This window comes from Aquarana catesbeiana, linkage group LG03 (genome assembly GCF_042186555.1).
Source record: "Aquarana catesbeiana isolate 2022-GZ linkage group LG03, ASM4218655v1, whole genome shotgun sequence".
NCBI classification, from domain to species: domain Eukaryota; kingdom Metazoa; phylum Chordata; class Amphibia; order Anura; family Ranidae; genus Aquarana; species Aquarana catesbeiana.
The window spans coordinates 10,131,832-10,151,305 of record NC_133326.1 but is presented as its reverse complement, the minus strand read 5'-3'; the positions used below and the strand labels follow the sequence as shown (position 1 = coordinate 10,151,305).

Genomic DNA, 19,474 nt, shown 5'->3' with positions numbered 1-19,474 from the left:
CACCCACAGCTAGCCCAGACCTCCCCCGTATGGTCACCGCACACAAGTTTCCAGCTTTTAGCTAGCTTGACTGATTGTTACAATCACTGGGACACCCCACAATAATAAAATAAAGGGGTTTCACTTACGCGTCCAGGCGCAGGGCCACTTAGGAACTAAGGGCCCAATCTTCACCCTTTGCGGCGGGTTACTATCAGTTGGACCTTCAAGGACTGGGTACCCTTTTCATGTTTAGGGTCCACTCCCTTGGACCTTTTTTATGTTTAGGGTCCACTCCCTTGGACCTGTACAGCACCCTGCAGAAAATGCTGTAGTGTCCAGGATTTCCACTCCGCAGGGTCCAGCGCCCGTAGGTCATATTACAGGCAAAACCTCGCAGGATCTGATCTTGAGTCTTCTTTGCGGGGCTCGGGTACCATGCCATCCACCTTGCAGACACTGGTAAAAAAAAAAAAAAAAACTAAAGTACTTCCTGTATGGGAGGGGTTATATAGGGGATCACTTCCTGTCTGAAGACCTTTGGTCTACCAGTGTCCATTCACCTTATGATGAAGTATAACCCAGCAGGTAATGAATATTAGCCTGACTCTGTGTCCCATGATGTATGAAAAAGAAAGCTTCATTAACCACTTGCCGACCAGCCGCCATCGTTATACAGCGGCAGGTCGGCTCTTCTGTGCTAATCGCCATACCTGTACGGCGGCTCGATGTCCACCGGCGACCCCCGATCGCCTAGTACAGAGGCAAAATGGGGATCTGCCAGTGTAAACAAGCAGATCCCTGTTCTGACAGGGGAAATGTCAGATCTTCTGTTCCCAGTGATCACTGTCATGTCCCTGGCAGCCCATCCCCCCCTACAGTTAGAACACACTGAGGGAACACAGGTAACCCCTTCCCTGCCAGTGTCATTTTTACATTGATCAGTGCATTTTTTATAGCACTGATCAATGTAATAATGTCACTGGTCCCCAAAAAAGTGTCATTTGGGGTCAGATTTGTCCGCCGCAATCCCCTTAAAAGTTGCAGATTGCCGCCATTACCAGTACTAAAAAAATAAAAGTTAATAAATTTATCTCATAGTTTGTCTATCTCATAGTTTTGCGCAAACCAAAAAATTTACGCTTATTGCGATTTTTTTTCAACCAAAAATATGCAGCAGAATACATAGACCTAAACTGAGGAAGAAATGTTTTCTTTTTTTGGGGGGGGGGGGGGTATTTATTATAGCAAATAGTTTAAAATATTGCTGTTTTTTTCAAAAGTGTCGCTTTTTTTTGTTTATAGCGCAACAAAAAAAAAAAAAAAAAAAAAAAAAAAAAAAAAAAAAAAAGAAAGCTCTATTTGTGGGGGGGAAAAAAAAAAAAAAAAAAAAAAAGACGTCGGTTTTGTTGGGTACATCATTGCACGATCGCGCAATTGTCAGTTAAAGTATGCGGTACATACTAGCTCATTATGCCTTTGCCTTACGGGTTTTTTATTTTTTTTTATTTTGCGGGTATACAACCGCTTTCAATTCTTCAAACTGGAGTTAAAGGCTGCTGTAAAAGCTCTATTAAAACTGTCTGCTGTTCACACTGCTCTGATACAGGCTAAAGCCCGTGTGCGCAAGGCCTCAAAATATAACTCCAGTTTGGGGGGGGGCCCTCCAGGTTATTCAACTACTGGACACTGCAAGACTTTTTTTTTGCAGTTTTGTCTCATGTCCTTTCTCAGAATGCTTGGTAGATGAAAAGAAGTCTTACATTGTATTTTATTTTTAGATATATTTTTTTCTTTTTCACAAATATTCAATACAAGGTGCATTCATGACAGTTTGCACATCCAGCTGGGTAATCTTAAAAAAAGGAGTACACAGCGCTGCTTTCATGCTTTGTATAACTTGCTTTAGCAGTCTGTGTCATCCTAAGTTTGCCACCTGCTGGCTGCAAACGGTACACATTTAAGAAATTTCATAATTACACAAAAATAATAAAAATCTTTGACTTTGTTTTTTTTTTATACCACTAAACATTAAAAAATAAAATACAAAATGATCTACAGAATTCCAGACTAGCACTGTGAATCTCCTGAGGGGAAGAGCAGAGTGATTGCTTGGGCAGATAATGAAGCTGTACTGCTCAGAAATATATTTTTACTGTAAGTTTAGCCATCTGCCTTTAGTTTCACCTTCTACTGCAGTGTAGTAATATTTTAACATTGTCATTTTTATATTAGAAGGTAGAGCTGCACGATTCTGGGAAAAATTAGAATCGTGATTTTTTTTTTTTTTTGGATGGAATAAAGATCACGATTCTCTCGGCGTAACATCTTTCCCATTATACAAAAAAAAGTTGGGCTAACTTTATGGTTTAGTTTTTTTTTTTAATTCATTAAAGTGTATTTAAAAAAAAAAAAAAAAAAATTGCATTTGAAAGACTGCTGCACAAATACAGTGCGACATAATAACAACCATTTTATTCTCCAGGGTCTCTGCTAAAAAAAAAAATATATATATATAATGTTTGGGGGTTTCAAGTAATTTTCTAGCAAAATATAATGATTTTAACTTGAAACCAACAAGCGTCAGGAAAAGGTTTAGTCTAAGTGGTTAAACTTCCCTCATTTATAGACCGAAGTTCATCCCTTTGATCTAAAGAAGAAGTTACAATGTTTATAGTTAGGCTCAGCAGCTGAGGAATGTTGTGAAACTTGGCAGACTGCCTGTTTTTTTTTTTTTTTTTTTGACAGCTGTCGGCTTGAGCAGAGAACTCTGCATAGAATCGGGAAAATGCTTTAAGATCGCGAGGGGGGAAAGAATCGTGATCTCGATTCTTAGCAATTAATCATGCAGCTCTATTAGAAGGTAATGGCAAGCAGTAAAAACACAGGGTCTATACCTTTGTTGCAGCTTAAGGTCTTTGTACCACCTATGGCTACGTAGGTCTCTCTATACACCAAACAGAATTGGGCATATCCCTTGTGGTTGCAATGCGTGCACTGACCAGACAGATCCAATTGTGGATGGCAGAACAGTGGCAGATATTGTCCTGTAAAAACCAATTCCATATTTTCAGGAATGCTTATAAATAAAAAAAAAAAAAACCCTCTGCTCTCAGGTTATGCAAGCAAACAAGCCACCAGCACTAAAAGTTCATGAAACCAAACTTACAGTGTACATATAAGAAAAGTGCAGCGCTATAAATCAATAAAAAAATTGTCAGTATCAAAACATTAAAAAAGAAAGTGTCCAAATATGCCAAATTAGTCAACATAAAGGGAGTCACAATATGCTTTATGTGGAGGACAAGCAGATAGTAACCGATATGTTGGTGGCGCTTTATGTATAGCCTTAGTGCATGAAGGATGTTCCTTAGCATGTTTAATTCACCCCCCCCCCGACGTCATCTGTGACGAAACACATAGGGTCTACGAGAGTGACATCATCACGCAAGCGATGTAAAAATCAAAAGCCAGGTCCATACTTTTAGCTCATTGGAATGCAAAGTTACGATCCATGCCTTGATGCCCATCGGCGGTGTATTTGCTGTGAGCGCTTTACATTCCTTAACCCCTTTGCGCCTAATGGTAAAACAAATCTAAATGCCCAAGCGCAATTTTGCAACTTTGACATGTGTTTGTAAAACCGCACACATCATCACAACTACTTTGCATCCAGGTGTTTTTTTTCAGGACAAATTAGGCTTTCATTTGGTGGTAAATGGTTACCGCTATATCCTGATTTTTTTTTTATTATTATCAAAGAAAAACTGGTCCAAAACAGTACAAAAAAAAAAAAAAACTTTAAAATTTTGCTGTATATTTCTTGTTACTACCATAACCTACCACCAAAGAGCAACCCAAAATAAACTCTCCCACTCCTGACGATCACAGCGATACCATATATGTGTATATTAGTTGTTTGTACACGTAGCACATCCCATAAACAATGGTGCGCTTTTCTTTTTTTTTGTCCTACCTAAAACACGACACGAATTTAAGAAAAAAAAAAAAAAACACACATCCTGCCCAAAATATACAGATCCTGACCTTTGGCCCTTACTTGACCCAACCACTAACCTGGACACTGACCTAGATGAAGGTTTTATTTCTCTCTGCGGGGAGAGATACAATGTATCTTTCTCCTCCATTCACAGAGAGAGAGAGACACAGGGGCGGGCTTCAGTGACTGATCACTGTGTTACCAATCAGAGGCTACCACAGCAATCAGGTGATGGGGGGGGGATCCACCTCCGTGAGGCTGCATATATGTGTTACGCTGGTGTGAAGTGGTAAATAAAGCAAACCTAGCAGTTTTACACTATGGGACACTGAGAATTGTGGCTGCACATACTTTACTGGCTTTGCAGTGGATACATCTGCTGGAAGGGAGGCTTTAACCCCTCATGTGCTAAATGACCATCTGTAACTACAATGGTCATTGGGATCGGGTAAGGAGCTGGAGTTCTTTTGTGCACCCAATCCAATCTGTTGCAATCACAGATGTTTTTCAAGCACTTGGGTGCCTTCTTCCTAACTTTCTAAAAAGTTAATTTTACTTATATTTATGGATCTTTTGGGATCACTTAATGTGGACAGTTAGGCCTCTTTTACACCAACGGTCCGCCTGTCTGTTTTTCAGGCGGACCCGATCGGCCACTCATTGTGCCGCTGAAACCTGCCAGCATCCAATCCGGTCCGCTATAAACAGATGGATAGGGAAACGTTTTCCATCTGTCCGGCGGATCCAATGGAAACAGACAGCCAATTGCCCCATAGAGAAGAGAGTGCTGTGTCCGCTCTGCATAGCGGAGGAGACACGGACCTGTCATCCACCTGCTCAGCGGGGATAAGCAGAGAGATCCCAGGTGGATCCGATTCGATGGATTCCGCCTCGTGTGAAAGGGGCCTTAGAGGATTCATTTTGCATATTTGGGACACTTTAATGTTTAATACGCACATCATTTTATATTGCTTTTTATAGCGCTACATTCTTGTATACTGTATTTCCAATAATGTCTTTCTAGACATGTATGAATGCTGTTAAATTTAAAATGGATAAATATTCAGCAAAATAAACAGTGCAGAGGAGAAAGTGTAGAATCATTTTTTCTTTAAATATATTTAAAAAAAAAAAAAAAAAAAAAAAAAGGAGTTGATCTTTATTTCCAGAAGCCGGATAGTTTTACGTTGGCCGAGTAAAACCTGTATGCAAAATACCTTGTGTCTATATACAAAAGTCTGTATTAATATTAAGAGGGAGAAAAAATAAAATAAAAAATTCCAGCCAGTATTTAATCACTTGATTCCCTTGCGCTGAAAATGTCCATTTGCTCAGCGGGTTGTTGTAAATCAATTTGAAGGACACTGCACCAAGAAACAAAAAAATAAAACACACACCAAAGGTAAAAAAAAAAAAAAAAAAAAAAGAGCCACCCAAAGGAAAGGTTAAAATCTTCATTAATACACTGAAAATATGACATAACTCATGCTTTTTTTTTCCTTTAAAATCAAAAATACAAAAATTAAATGTTTTCCTAAAAACTTACTAAAAAAACTCCTTACTTTAAGGAGTACCTTGAAAATGAAACCATGTGTAAATTTATACAATAAATGGCATTACAGTTAAACAGGTAATATACAATAGGAACAAAAAAAGGATGAACAGCCTCCTCTGTAGAGCTTTTTTTTTTTTTTTTTTTTTTTGATTTAATTTCCAATACTGTACTCTCTGAAACAAGCTTACAAAATACAAACCTCTTTAAAAAATAAAAGGAAAAAAGTGCCATCTCTTTTGTCTTCGGACTCAGACATACACAAGACTTCTAATCACTTGGTGACAAGAGGCTGACCCTTTGCTGACAAATAACCTAATTTGTGACACATAATAAAAAAAAAAATAAAGAAAAAAAAAAAAAAAAAATCAATGAAACTGTTCACAAAGGGTTAGGCCTTGTTCACAGGGGGCGTACTACAGCGTACAACCATGCAAGGCCCGTGCCTGTCAAGCAAGGGGGTGCACAGGTGTTTCTTGCATCCCAATGCAGATAGTCTCATTCATGTCAATGGGGACACAGCGGCTGCTCCGACTTGGACAACCCTGTGGCTGTAAGGCCCCCCACGAATGCAGTCAGTGTGCATTTTAGGGCCATGCACCTGCATTGCTGTCAGACTGGGAGCAACGGCTGTGATCGTGCGGCCACGGAGTCCCCATCTGATGCAGGCAGTCTCATTCATGTCAACTGGGGACGCAGTTGCTGCTCCCAATTTGACAGCCATGTCAAATTGGCCCGCGAATGCAGTCAGTGTGCATTCAGGTCTGTGCACATGTAATACTGTCAAATTGGGAGCAACAGCCATTATCCATGTAGCTGCTGTTCCATCCAATGCAGACAGTCACATTCATGACAACTGGAACGCATCGGCTGCACAGACAAGACAGCTGCCATTCCCATTTTGACAGCCGCGTGGCTGCACGGCCCTCCGGATTCAATCAGTGTGCGTTCAGGGCCATGCACCTGCATTGCTGTCGAACTGGGAGCAGCGGCTGTGACCATGCAGCCACGGAGTCCCCTCTGATGCAGGCAGTCTCATTCATGTCAACTGGGACACAGCGGCTGCAAAGGACACAACCGCTGCTCCCACAATTTGACAGCTGTGTGGCTGCAAGGCCCCCCGAATGCAGTCAGTGTGCATTCAGGGCCGTGCACCCACATTGCTGTCAAATTGGGAGTAGTGGCTGTGACCGCATGGCCACGGAGTCCCATCTGATACAGGCAGTCTCATGTCACCTGGGACACAGTGGCTGCTCCCAAAGTGATAGCCATGTGGCTGCATGGCCCCAAAGGCAGTCGGTGTGCGTTCGGGGGCCATGCACCAACATGGCTGTCAAATTGGGAGCAACAGCTGTGTCCGTGCAGCCGCTACATCCCAACTAACATGGATGGAACTGCCTGCACAGGGATGCAAGGAGCACTTGCATATCCCTGTGCAGGCAAACACGGCCCTTGCAGGAGTGTACCTTTGTAGTATTGCCCTTGTGAACCAGGCCTTCACCTCATGCTACCATATGACTGAAAAATCTCGCAAGCAGCTGAGCTTTAAGGCCCCATATACACAGGTATCCAAGTGCATGGACTCAGATGTACATCATGTTTGATGACTTTTAGCACGTGAAGGATAGCCATTGGTCCCTTCCATGGTAAACTACGGTAGTTACGTATGTACAGTGCTAGGCACTGGAAGGAAAGCCATTGCTCCCTTCCATGGTAAACTACGGTAGTTACACATGCACAGTGCAGGGCACTGGAAGGATAGCCATTGCTCTCTTCCATGGTAAACTACCGTAGTTACACATGCACAGTGCAGGGCACCAGAAGGATAGCCATTGCTCCCCTCCATGGTAGTTACACATGCACAGCGCAGGGCACCAGAAGGATAACCATTGCCCCCTCCCGTGGTAAACCATGGTAGTTACACATGCACAGCGCAGGGCACCAGAAGGATAGCCATTGCTCCCTCCCATGGTAAACAACAGAATTTACACATGCACAGTGCAGGGCAGGGCACCGGAAGGATAGCCATTGCTCCCTTCCATGGTAAACTACGGTAGTTACACATGCACAGTGCAGGGCACCAACACAACACACTTTGGTGAAGGCAAAAACTGCACAAAAGAGACCATGGGGGGGAGATTTGCTAAAACTGGTGCACTCAAAAGCTGATTGGCTACCATGCATAGCTGCACCAGATTCTAACCTCAGCTTGTTCCTTTAAGCTTTGGCAATAAAATCTGAAAGCCGGTTTCTATGCAGAGCTGCACCAGATTTTGCACTCTCCAGTTTTAGTAAGTATTCCCCGATATGCCAAAGTGCAAGTCTGTGTATGTTCACCATAGACGTGTGCGCACCAAACAATGATGGACCAAACTTGCGTCTTGTAGGATGCCCTTCGTGGCCCGTGTGCATGGGGCCTTTAGGACTTGTACTCACGAGTGGTCTTAGCTGTGTGCACCCTCGGGTGGTGTGCGTCTGCTCTACAGACCACTGTTCTCTACCGGGAATGCAAGTGTCCAAAAATTGCACCGACACCCTTGGGGAGACCAATTTGACTGACCTAAAATACTACAAAAAGCACTCGTCAAATCGTCAAAGTGTCTTTTGTGCAACGACACTCGAGTTCTCTATAGAGAGCCATCCGTCTGCATAGCAGATACTTGTGCATACTGTACACAGGAGCCGCTCAGACAGACACACGAGCGCTCCGGCAGAGCCAGGCACAGTGAAGAGAATTCATGAATACAAGCCCTTGTCGCAGTGAGTGCATGGATAAAAACATTTACAAAGTACACCCACCAAAAAAAAAAAAAAAAAAAAAAAAAAAAAAAACGGTGCCTCCTGTACTCAGCCCTCCAGTCCTACCTACCTGCAGGGACAGAGGAGCATTTCATACAAAAAAAAAAAAAAATAGCCACCCTTCTCATTAGCTGCGATGGATGGTACCAGAGCTGTGAATGGACAGGTCAAGGGGGAGGCTATGTGTGTGTATATATATATATATATATATATATATATATATATATATATATATATTTATTGTGTATGTGTGTATGGTAGTGTGGTTCGCCATGTCATGACAGGCGGGAGGGGGGGGTAATGCGTCCTGGCTTGTCGACAGGCTTTATACCACCTTATTTCCTGAAGCCAGGTACCACACCCCTTTTTTCTCTGTACATGTCTCCATTATTCTCACACTCTTTACTTTGCTTTTTAAAAGCTTCATGTCTAAAAAAAAAAAAAAAAATACTAGAATAGATTATTACAGATAAGATATAAAAGATATATGTGTATTTCTAAATGGAGCTTACATGGACTTAACCATAATTGATTTCATGTTTGAAGAAATAAAAAAAAAAAAAAAAAAAATTAAAAAAAATAAAAACACACATTATGCAAGCAAGAGGAAAAGGAACAGCCAAATATATCATACAAAATAAAAAGTAAAAATTTGGCTACTAGAACAGATTGAAGCGACTGAAAATACAAGGAATGGATAATGTATACTTCTACACTAATAAGGATCAATGTGTAGGAGGTTCAAATCCGATACCGGAGAGAAGCTCACACCGGGGTGCGCACCATGACACGGATAGGATGCAACCTGCAGCTCAGACAGTGCAGATTTCTCTTGGAGACTTTACAAATTCCTGGGGAGGAGGCCGAGCTGCCCAGTGATGTGCCACCAAACCAGTCACAACACGTCACGGTGAAACCGTTCCTTTTTTTTTTTTTGTTTTTTTTTCATATATATAATTATTTTTTTTTTTTTTCAGACAGCAAAGTAAAAGAAATGCCTTCAGCAGTTATGGCAAATGGTTGTGTACATGTATGCTTCAGTCCTTTCGTCTTCGCAGCTCCACACTCCCTGCAGGCATTTCATGGGATGTCCCCTGTAGTTCCGGGAGGGGCTCCTGCAGGTGACCGCCGTTCCTATTTTTTCTAGTCTGGGGGCAAACAGTCATGCAAGCGAAATCTGTCTCTGATGTGGGGCCGCACATCCTCATTCTGCAAAAAAATGAATAATAAAAGTTATAAGCATGTAAAGGAAAAAAAAAAAAAAAAAAGGTAGAATTTACACTAAAATATATACAGTGGGGAAAATGATGATTTGATCCCCTGCAGATTGTATAAGTTTTGCCCACTTACAAAGAAATAAAGGGTCTATAATTTTTATCATAGGTGTATCTTATATGATAGAGACAGAATATCAACCAAAAATCCAGATAAAACACGATACAAATGTTATAAATGGAGTTGCAGTTCAGTGAAAAAAATGAGTATTTGATCCCCCAAGCAAAACATGACTTGGTAGTTGGTGGAGAAACCCAGTGGCGGGCTGTCCATTAGGATTGCACGGATGCTGCCTCCCCCCATCTACATACCAGGATGCCGGACCATGGATTCAAATTGGGGGAGACGGGGGGGTGTTTTTGAAGCATGCGAGTCGTTTTATGCGAAAAAAACAAAACAAAAACCCAGTGGTGATTAATTACCACCAAAAGAAAGCTCTATTTGTGTGAAAAAGTAACGCAGTGCTACTTAATAGCAAAAAATGCTCTGGTCATGAAGGTGGTAAAATCTTCTGGAGGTCAAACATGTCTGTAGATTCAGAGAAGGGTAAGAAACTTTTGGAAAGCTACTCTGGAGATTGAAATCTTCCTGTCCTCCTTGCTAGTATTAATAATTCCCCTCCTCGCTCTCTTTCTGGCGCTTATAAGCGTCTTAGTTTTCCTGTTTCTTTTATTCTCTTTTGAAAATTGGAATATCCATTTGGGTGAGCCCTGTCATATTTCCTACAGTTATTTTACTGTTTTTGGAAAAAAATAGACTATTTGTTTTACTCTTGATATCAGTAAACCTTGTTCTTTTTATATATCTCGCATTATGTTACTATGTCACTTTGGATTTCCTTTATCTTATGTGGGATATCGTTCTCATTCTTTACTGTTCTGATGGATGTTCTACTCCTGATCTCTCTCTCTCTCTATAATATCTATATATCTATATATAGATATATTTAGCTTTCTTTTCTCTATGGAGATCTCTATAAATATAGAGAGAGAGAGAGAGAGAGAAAGATATAGTGTCTCTCTCTCTCTCTCTATAATCTCTCTCTATATATATAATAGATATAGATAGAGATAAATATATGATAGAGATAGAGATAAATATATGATAGAGATAGAGATATGGCTTTGGTCCAAACTTTATCAAATGGGTCCAATTACTATATCAAAACCTACAGCCAGAGTGGTGGCAAATGGATGACCGTCTCAGAAGTTTGACCTCCATAGGGGCACGAGGCAAGGCTGTCCGCTATCCCCATTACTCTACGCTCTGGCTGCGGAACCACTAGCTATCTCTATCCGGGCAAACCCTGAGATCATAGTATTAAAAGTTGGACCCCTCACGGAAAAAATCAGCATGTATGCTGACGATACATTACTATACCTAGCTGAACCAGGTCTTTCACTCCACCAAGCCCTTCAAACAATTGAACGCTTCGGGAAATTCTTGGGCCTCAAGATAAATTGGGGGAAATCCCAAATTTTACCAATTGACACCTTTCCACTCACAGAGTTCCAAGCCAGTTTGCCACTGCAGAGAGTAGACAATCAAATACCTAGGAATATCTACTTCCAGAAATCCAGCAGATTACATAACACTTAAACCACTTTTTTCCCTTATCAAAACTAAAATTGAAATATGGACCTGACTGTGCTTAGGGATCTGGGGGTCGTATTAATCTTATTAAGATGGTATTGCTCCCCAAAGTGCTATATATCCTCTGGCATACCCCGACCTATATACCTCTAAAACACTTCAAACTACTCGAGTCCTTTCTTAGGCCCTTTGTGTGGGGGGGGGAAACAGACATAAATTGTCATGGCAAGCTCTCAAAAAACTGACGGACATGGGGGGGCACAGCACTTCCAGACCTTAACCATTACTACATTGCGTCCCAATTGTCCTAGCTGTTTCACATAGACAAGGTGGACAGTGAAAGATTTCGACTACTATTATGCCCACAGTGGGCACAACGAACCACAGATCCAATATATGCTATCACCATGGGCACAAAGACCCCTGAGGGAAGTAGTGACAGGAAATCCTTGTTATATCATTATAGACGCATTTGGGAACTTGCCAATAGTAAACTCACCATACCTATACATAATGACCACACTCCCCTTTGGTATAACAGAAATTTACCAGAGCTTCAACAAATCCAAAATCCAGAGCTTTGGATCGAACGGTGCATATTGTACCTGCACCACATATGGTCAAATGGGACCCTTAAAGGATTTTAACACCCTTAAAGAAGAATTTAACCTACACAACCATATGTTATTCAGATTTCTTCAGTTGAGACACGCAACACAGACACAGTTTTCGCAGTCTCCGCCACAATCAACACTTAATCCTATAATAGCAATTATAAAAGACACCAACCCAAAAAAAATAATTTCATGCTTCTATAACATGCTTAACACACCGGTATCCACCAAAATACCATACAGCCTCAAACCCTGTTGGGAAAGAGATATAGGCCCAATAGAAGATGAGGAGTGGGAAGAAGCATTGGAAACATGTAAAGAGGTCTCACCTAAACTGTCGGACAGATTAACACAAATCAACATAATACACCGAACATACCTAACCCCACTTAAGAGTGGCTAGATATAAGCAAAATCACTCAGTCTCGTGCCCAATGTGTAAGTCTGCAAGTGGTACATTCTTCCACCTACTTTGGTCCTGTCCACAAATACAAGGTCTTTGGAAGCAAATTGTAAATTTTTGGCATGACAACATGGGCTCCCCTCGTAGCACTAGACCCAAAACAGTGTTTGCTTGGCATATTCCCAGACCCTCTAGAAAAATACACCAAAATATTTCTACAGGAAACTCTCTTTTCATGTAGAAAGATAATAGCTAGGAAATGGATGCGTCCTTCACCCCCTGAGACTAAAGGAGTGGAGATCAGATATAAACGGGACTCTCCCTTACAAAAGGTTCATATACATAAACAGGGGTTGCCCGGATAAATTCAATAAAATATGGGATCGCTGGTTACAGGATTTGGAAAGTTGCTCATGATTGATGAATATTTCCTTTGCAACAAAACTATGTTAATCATCAGTAAAAGCGATATATCTGTATTTTATATGTGCCAAAACAATTAGAAAACAGAATTAATAATATATTTGCACTTAAATTTACTGTGCTGTCAATGTGTAATGTGATAATGTAAATGTATATACAATCTGTAATATTTGCATGCAAATTGGTTCAAATAAAAACCTTTGTTTAAAAAAAAAAAAAAAAAAAAATATATGATAGATAGAGATAAATATATAAGAGATATCTATCTATATCTCCAATATATTTATCTCTATCTATATCTCCAATATATTTATCTCTATTAGATAGAATTTCTCTATAGATCTCATATAGATACATATCTTTCTTTCTCATATATATATATATATATATATATATAAATATAATAGTTAAATCAGAAAATAGGCTTATTAACCCCTTCAATACCAGGCAATGTCACCCCCTTTCAGATTTCAGCACTGAATGACAATTACATGGTGATGCACAACACTGTACCCAAATTAAAATTTTTATAATTCTTTGAGACATATAAAGCTTTCTTTTGGTGGTATTTGATCACCACTGGGGATATTTTTTTACTTTTTGCTAAACAAAAAAAAAAAAAAAAAAATATTGAAGGGAAAAAAAAAAAAAAAAAAAAAAATGTTTTCTTCGCTTCGGTTATAAAATTTTGCAAACAAGTAATTTTTCTTCTTCATCAATGGGCAGTGACGAGGCTGCACGGACGGGCAGGCACTGATAAGTAGTGCCCTGATTGTTTCTTACTGTGTCTCTTACCTCGTCAGACTTGCCAGTTATCGGCTCTTCTTTCCTCACACTGAGACAGCATGTAAGGAAAGGAGAGCAGATAACCGGCAAGTCTGTTTGATTGGACACAGCAGATCACATGGTAAAAGTCCCAGTACCATAATCTGTGATCAGCTGTGTCCAAAAGGACACATCGGTCACAGAGCGCATGCGTGCCATGGGGGCATGTGGGGGGCGGGGAGCGCCCTCCAGAAATCTGACAGGCCAGTTGCACACACGTCGATCAACTTTTGTACAATCTCCCTAGCCCACACATGGATCAAAACTGGGCATGTCCCTGCTGAACTGGCCGAATTTTTATTCATGTATGATCGGCTTACAACCGAAGGCAGGCTTGCAGCTATGCTTCCAAACATACATCTGTTTCCTCAGTATAGACCAGACTTACCAGTTCTACAAGCTTCTCCAGGAACGGAACAAGCTTCAGCAGCTCCTTGTCGTTTTTATCCATAAACCAGCTCTCAATTGGAATTCCGTTTGAAAGCTGAAAGACAAAAATAATTATTTTTCTGCTGCCATTGTTCTAAGGATGGACAGTGAGACATTATTATTATTATACAGCCATGGCGCAAAAAAAAAAAAAAAAAAGTTTCAAGAATGACACAAATATAAATTTTCACAAAGTCTGTTGCTTCAGTGTTTTTAGATCCTTTTTGTCAGATGTTACTCTGGGATACTGAAGTATATTTACAAGCATTTCATAAGTGTCAAAGGCTTTTATTGACAATGACATGAAGTTCATGCAGAGAGATCGGGGGCACCACCAGTGCAGAGGGAGGAGATCGGGCGCACCCTACCATTGCAGAGGGGGAGATCGGGCGCACCACCAGTGCAGAGGGGGAGATCGGGCGCACCATCAGTGCAGAGGGGGGAGATCGGGGCCACCACCAGTGGAGAGGGGGAGATCGGGGCCACCACCAGTGCAGAGGGGGAGATCGGGGTCACCACCAGTGCAGAGGGGGAGATCGGGGCCACCACCAGTGCAGAGCTTGCTCAGCAATGGCAGCAGGTAGGTGTGAGTACATTGGCACACACATTGAGGAGAAGACTCTTGGAGGATGGCCTGGTGTCAAGAAGGATGCCAAAGCCACTTCTCTCCAGGAAAAACATCAGGAACAGACTGATATTCTGTAAAAGATCCAGGGATTGGACTGCTAAGGACTGGGGGGTAAAGTAATTTTCTCTGATTAATCCCCTTTTCGATTGTTTGGGGAATCCGGAAAAAACCTTGTCCGGAGAGGAAAAAGGTGAGCGCTACCATCAGTACTGTATCATGCATCTGGAGACCACTGATGGGTGGGGGTTTCTTCTCAGCAAGGGAGTGGGCTCACTCGTAATTTTGCCCAAGAACACAGCCATGAATAAAAGATAGTACAAAAACATCCTCCGAGAGCACCTTCTCCCAACCATCCAAGAACAGTTTGGTGAGGAACAATGCCTATTCCAGCATGATGGAGCACCTTGCCATAAGGCAAAAAGTGATAACTAAGTGGTTTGGGGAACAAAATTTAGGGTCCATGGCCAGGAAACTTTTAAGACCTTAATCCCATTGAGAACTTGTGGTCAATCCTCAAGAGGCGGGTGAACAAAAAACCCCCCACAAATTCTGACAAACTCCAAGCACTGATTATGCAAGAATGGGCGGTCATCAGTCAGGATTTGGCCCAGAAGTTGGACAGCATGCCAGGGGGAGCAGCAGAGATCTTGAAAACACTGCAAATACGGACTCTCTGCATGAACTTCATGTCATTGTCAATAAAAGCCTTTGACACTTATGAAATGCTTGTAATTATACTTCAGTATCCAAAAGTAACATCTGACAAAAAGGATAAAAAAAAAACAAAAAAAAGACACTGAGGCAGCAGACTTTGTGAAAATTAATATTTGTGTCATTCTCAAAACTTTTGGCCACGGCTGTACAGGATTTATATAAAGCGCCAACAGTTTGTGCGGCGCTTTACAACATGAGGGCAGACGGTACATTTACAATACAAACACAGGAGGAATCAGAGGGCCCCGCTCATTAGAGCTTACAATCTAAGATGGTCTCTCAATCCAGCAAATCATAGAACACAAGAAGAGCAACAATTCCACCAACAACTCAAAGCCATTTGACTGAACGCTTATTAAAAAAAAAAAAAAAAAGTTTTCTGGTACCGCAATGGGTCATGTGATCAGCAAGGCTGCACTGCTGAAAAGGAGCGGCGTTTTTTTTTTAGGTAGAAATTGTAGGCTGGCTTTTTGATCAAGTCCCGCCTCCCCTCCCAGTCCTCTAACCAATAAATTTTCTTTTCTATTAATGTCAGTGAAAATTTGTCTCTGTCTTAAATTCATAGAATTATAGAAAATAATATGGATTGTGTTGAAATCTAAAAAGAAATGTTTTTATAGTTGGGTAAATATGGGTATACATTCACAGCTATGCATTGAATAACCCAGGTCAGGCATCGCTAATGGCGGGGTGAGAGTTCTACCCAGACCGCCAGCCAGTCCCCAGCACAGACCCCCCCCCCCCCTCTCTGCAGAAACTGGTTGTCAGGACTGCTGCTGCCCTATCAACGACCAATATCATGCCCACTCTGACTGGGGCGCCCAATGCATGGTGGGGGTGTGGGGGGTGCGCTCTGACCAGGGCACCCATCATATGGTGGGGGTGTTGTTGATGCACTCTGACAGGGGCACACAATGAAAAGGGGGGGGACTCTGATGGAGGATGCCATGAAAACTGGTAATTATTATTGAAATGCTGCGCAAATTGTACCATTTTTTTTTTTAAATAAACATAAAATGACTATATACTAGGATTTGAGTCATAGCACAAACAAGAGATTTGGATTTCTGCTAGAAAAAAAGGTTTTACTGACAAGACCTTGAATTTGAATGTAACCACCGGCCTAGCTTAGAGTATTTGATCGCTTGTTAATCATCGTCTCACCGATGAATGAGTCAGGGGCGTGCGCCATCTAATAGGCAAGTCAAAAATACTGTTGGGAATCATTTATCATTTATTTCTGTAATCAAATTTGTATTAAATTATATAAAGTGGATTTTCATATTTAACACAAAAAACGTACAGAAAAATCGGTTATAAAAGTTGTGAAAAATGTAAAAAGATTGTTTTTTTTGTTTTTTATCATCTCACCTGGTATGCGAAGGCTTGTGGTGAGTTATCAATGATGATTGTTTTAGAAAGATCCCTCCCCAGGATATTTAGATCTTTAATATAATTTCCTTGCACACATACGCAATGCTCCCGGAACAGTCTGTGTCTAAGGAGAGAAGAAGAGGAGTCAGGTAAGGAGAGAAGAGTGTGGAGAGGAAGAGGAGGAAGAGGAGAGTGTGGAGAGGAAGAGGAGAGTGTGGAGAGGAAGAGGAGGAAGAGGAGAGTGTGGAGAGGAAGAGGAGAGTGTGGAGAGGAAGAGGAGAGTGTGGAGAGGAAGAGGAGGAAGAGGAGAGTGTGGAGAGGAAGAGGAGAGTGTGGAGAGGAAGAGGAGAGTGTGGAGAGGAAGAGGAAGAGGAGAGTGTGGAGAGGAAGAGGAAGAGGAGAGTGTGGAGAGGAAGAGGAAGAGGAGAGTGTGGAGAGGAAGAGGAGAAGGAGTGAAGGGAGGAGTAAAGGGAGGCGAGGAGGAGGAGGAGTGAAGGGAGGCGAGGAGGAGGAGGAGAGAAGGGAGGCGAGGAGGAGGAGAGAAGGGAGGCGAGGAGGAGGAGAGAAGGGAGGAGAGAAGGGGAAGAGAGGGGAGTGAGAAGAGGAAGAGAGAGGAGTGAGAAGAAGAAGAGAGAGGAGTGAGAAGAGGAAGAGAGAGGAGTGAGAAGAGGAAGAGAGAGGAGTGAGAAGAGGAAGAGAGAGGAGTGAGAAGAGGAAGAGAGAGGAGTGAGAAGAGGAAGAGAGAGGAGTGAGAGTGAAGAGAAGGAGGTGTGAGAAAGGAGAGAAGGAGAAGAGGGGAGAGAAGGAGAAGAGGGGAGAGAAGGAGAAGATGGGAGAGAAGGAGAAGAGGGGAGAGAAGGAGAAGGAGAGGAGGGGAGAGAAGGAGAAGGAGAGGAGGGGAGAGAAGGAGAAGGAGAGGAGGGGAGAGAAGGAGAAGGAGAGGAGGGGAGAGAAGGAGAAGGAGAGGAGGGGAGAGAAGGAGGAGTATTGAGTAGGAGAAGAAGAGGCGAGAAGAAGAGGAGAGAAGACAGGAGAGAAGAAGAGGAGAGAGGAGAGAAGAGAGAAGGAGACGCGAGAAAGGAGAGAAGGCGGAGTGAGGAGAGGAGAGCCGAATATGGAACAAACGGCTGCAGAGCTGCAGGAATGTATGAACCAGGAATACCTCACTAGCCGTTTCTTGGGATCCAAAATATTCAGTAATTTGTCTGCATAGACTTTCTTTGACGCCGTAAAAAGGATAATCTGCAAAATGAAGAGACCAATAAATAGAAGAAAGGAAGAACAGTCCAATTTTCAAAACCCCATTATATAATCAGTGTGGCAAAGACAAACTTTTCATACTTATCCCTGTCAATATATGGATTGGGGGGGGTGAATCTGCACTGTGCATTAGAGAGGCCCAGAAGAGCTACAACCAAATAAATGACACCACAAACCCCTCCCCCATCCAGTTGCAGAGAATACACATCAGTAAATAATATAGTATATAACATCCCAATACATCTATTTTTTTTCAGTCATTCATTATATACAATGCCTTGAAAAAGTATTTATACCCCTTGAAATTTCCCACATTTTGTCATGTTACAACCAAAAACGTAAATGTGTTTTATTAGGATTTTGTGTGATAGACCAACACAAAGTGGCTCATAATTGTGAAGTGGAAGGAAAATTGTTTTCAAAATTTTCTTACAAATATGTGAAAAGTGTGGGGGGGGGGCATTTGTATGGCGCCCCCCGGAGTTAATACTTTGTAGAACCCCCTTTCTCTGCAATTACAGCTGCAAGTCTTTTTGGGGATGTCTCTACCAGCTTTGCACATCTAGAGAGGACATTTTTGCCCATTCTTCTTCTTTGTAAAATATCTCAAGCTCTGTCAGATTGGATGGAGAGCGTCTGTGAACAGCAATTTTCAAGTCGTGCCACAGATTCTCAATGTGATTTAGGTCTGGACTGTGACTGGGCCATTCTAACACATGAATATGCTTTGATCTAAACCATTCCATTGTAGCTCTGGCTGGATGTTTCGGGTCGTTGTCCTGCTTGAAGTTGAACCTCCGCCCCAGTCTCAAGTCTTTTACAGACTAACAGGCTTTCTTCTAAGATTGTCCTGTATTTGGCTCCATCCATCTTCCCATTAACTCTGACTAGCTTCCCTGTCCCTGCTGAAGAAAAGCATCCCCACCACATGATGCTGCCACCACCATGTTTCACGGTGGGGATGGTGTGTTCAGGTTGATGTGCAGTGTTAGTTTTCCGCCACACATAGAGTTTTGTTTTTAGGTCAAAAAGTTAAATTTTGGTCTCCTCTGACCAGATCACCTTCTTCCACATGTTTGCTGTGTCCTCCACATGGCTTCTCACAAACTACAAACAGGACTTCTTATGGATTTCTTTCACCAATGTCTTTCTTCTTGTCACTCTTCCATAAAGGGCAGATTTGTGGAGAACACGACTAATAGTTGTCCTGTGGACAGATTCTCCCACCTGAGCTGTGGATCTCTGCAGCTCCTTCAGAGTTACCATGGACCTCTTGGCTCTTCTCTGATGAATGCTCTCCTTGCCCGGCCGGTCAGTTTAGGTGGACGGCCATGTCTTGGTAGGTTTGCAGTTGTGCCATACTCTTTCCATTTTCCGATGATGGATTGAACAGAGCTCCGTGAGATGTTCAAAGCTTGGGATATTCCTTCATAACCTAACCCTGCTTTATACTTCTCCACAGCTTTATCCCTGACCTGTCTGGTGTGTTCCTTGGCCTTCGTGATGCTGTCTGTTCACTAAGGTTCTCTAAAAAACCTTTAAGGGCTTCACAGAACAGCTGCATTTATACTGAGATTAAATTACAGACAGGTGGACGCTACTGACT

At 41.9% G+C, this 19,474-nt stretch overlaps 1 protein-coding gene across 1 annotated transcript in view; it reads right to left on the bottom strand.

Annotated features, from left to right (window-relative positions):
* Positions 1-1,731: 1,731 nt before the first annotated feature.
* Positions 1,732-19,474, bottom strand: part of CTDSPL2 (CTD small phosphatase like 2) — a 62,222-nt gene continuing 44,479 nt past the window's right edge. The window contains exons 10-13 of the mRNA XM_073618254.1: positions 17,771-17,850; positions 16,606-16,732; positions 13,852-13,947; positions 1,732-9,539 (exon numbers count right to left, since the gene is read on the bottom strand). Of these exons, the coding sequence (XP_073474355.1) occupies positions 9,474-9,539; positions 13,852-13,947; positions 16,606-16,732; positions 17,771-17,850 (369 nt within the window). The 3' untranslated portion in view covers positions 1,732-9,473. The remainder of the gene's footprint in view (positions 9,540-13,851; positions 13,948-16,605; positions 16,733-17,770; positions 17,851-19,474) is intronic.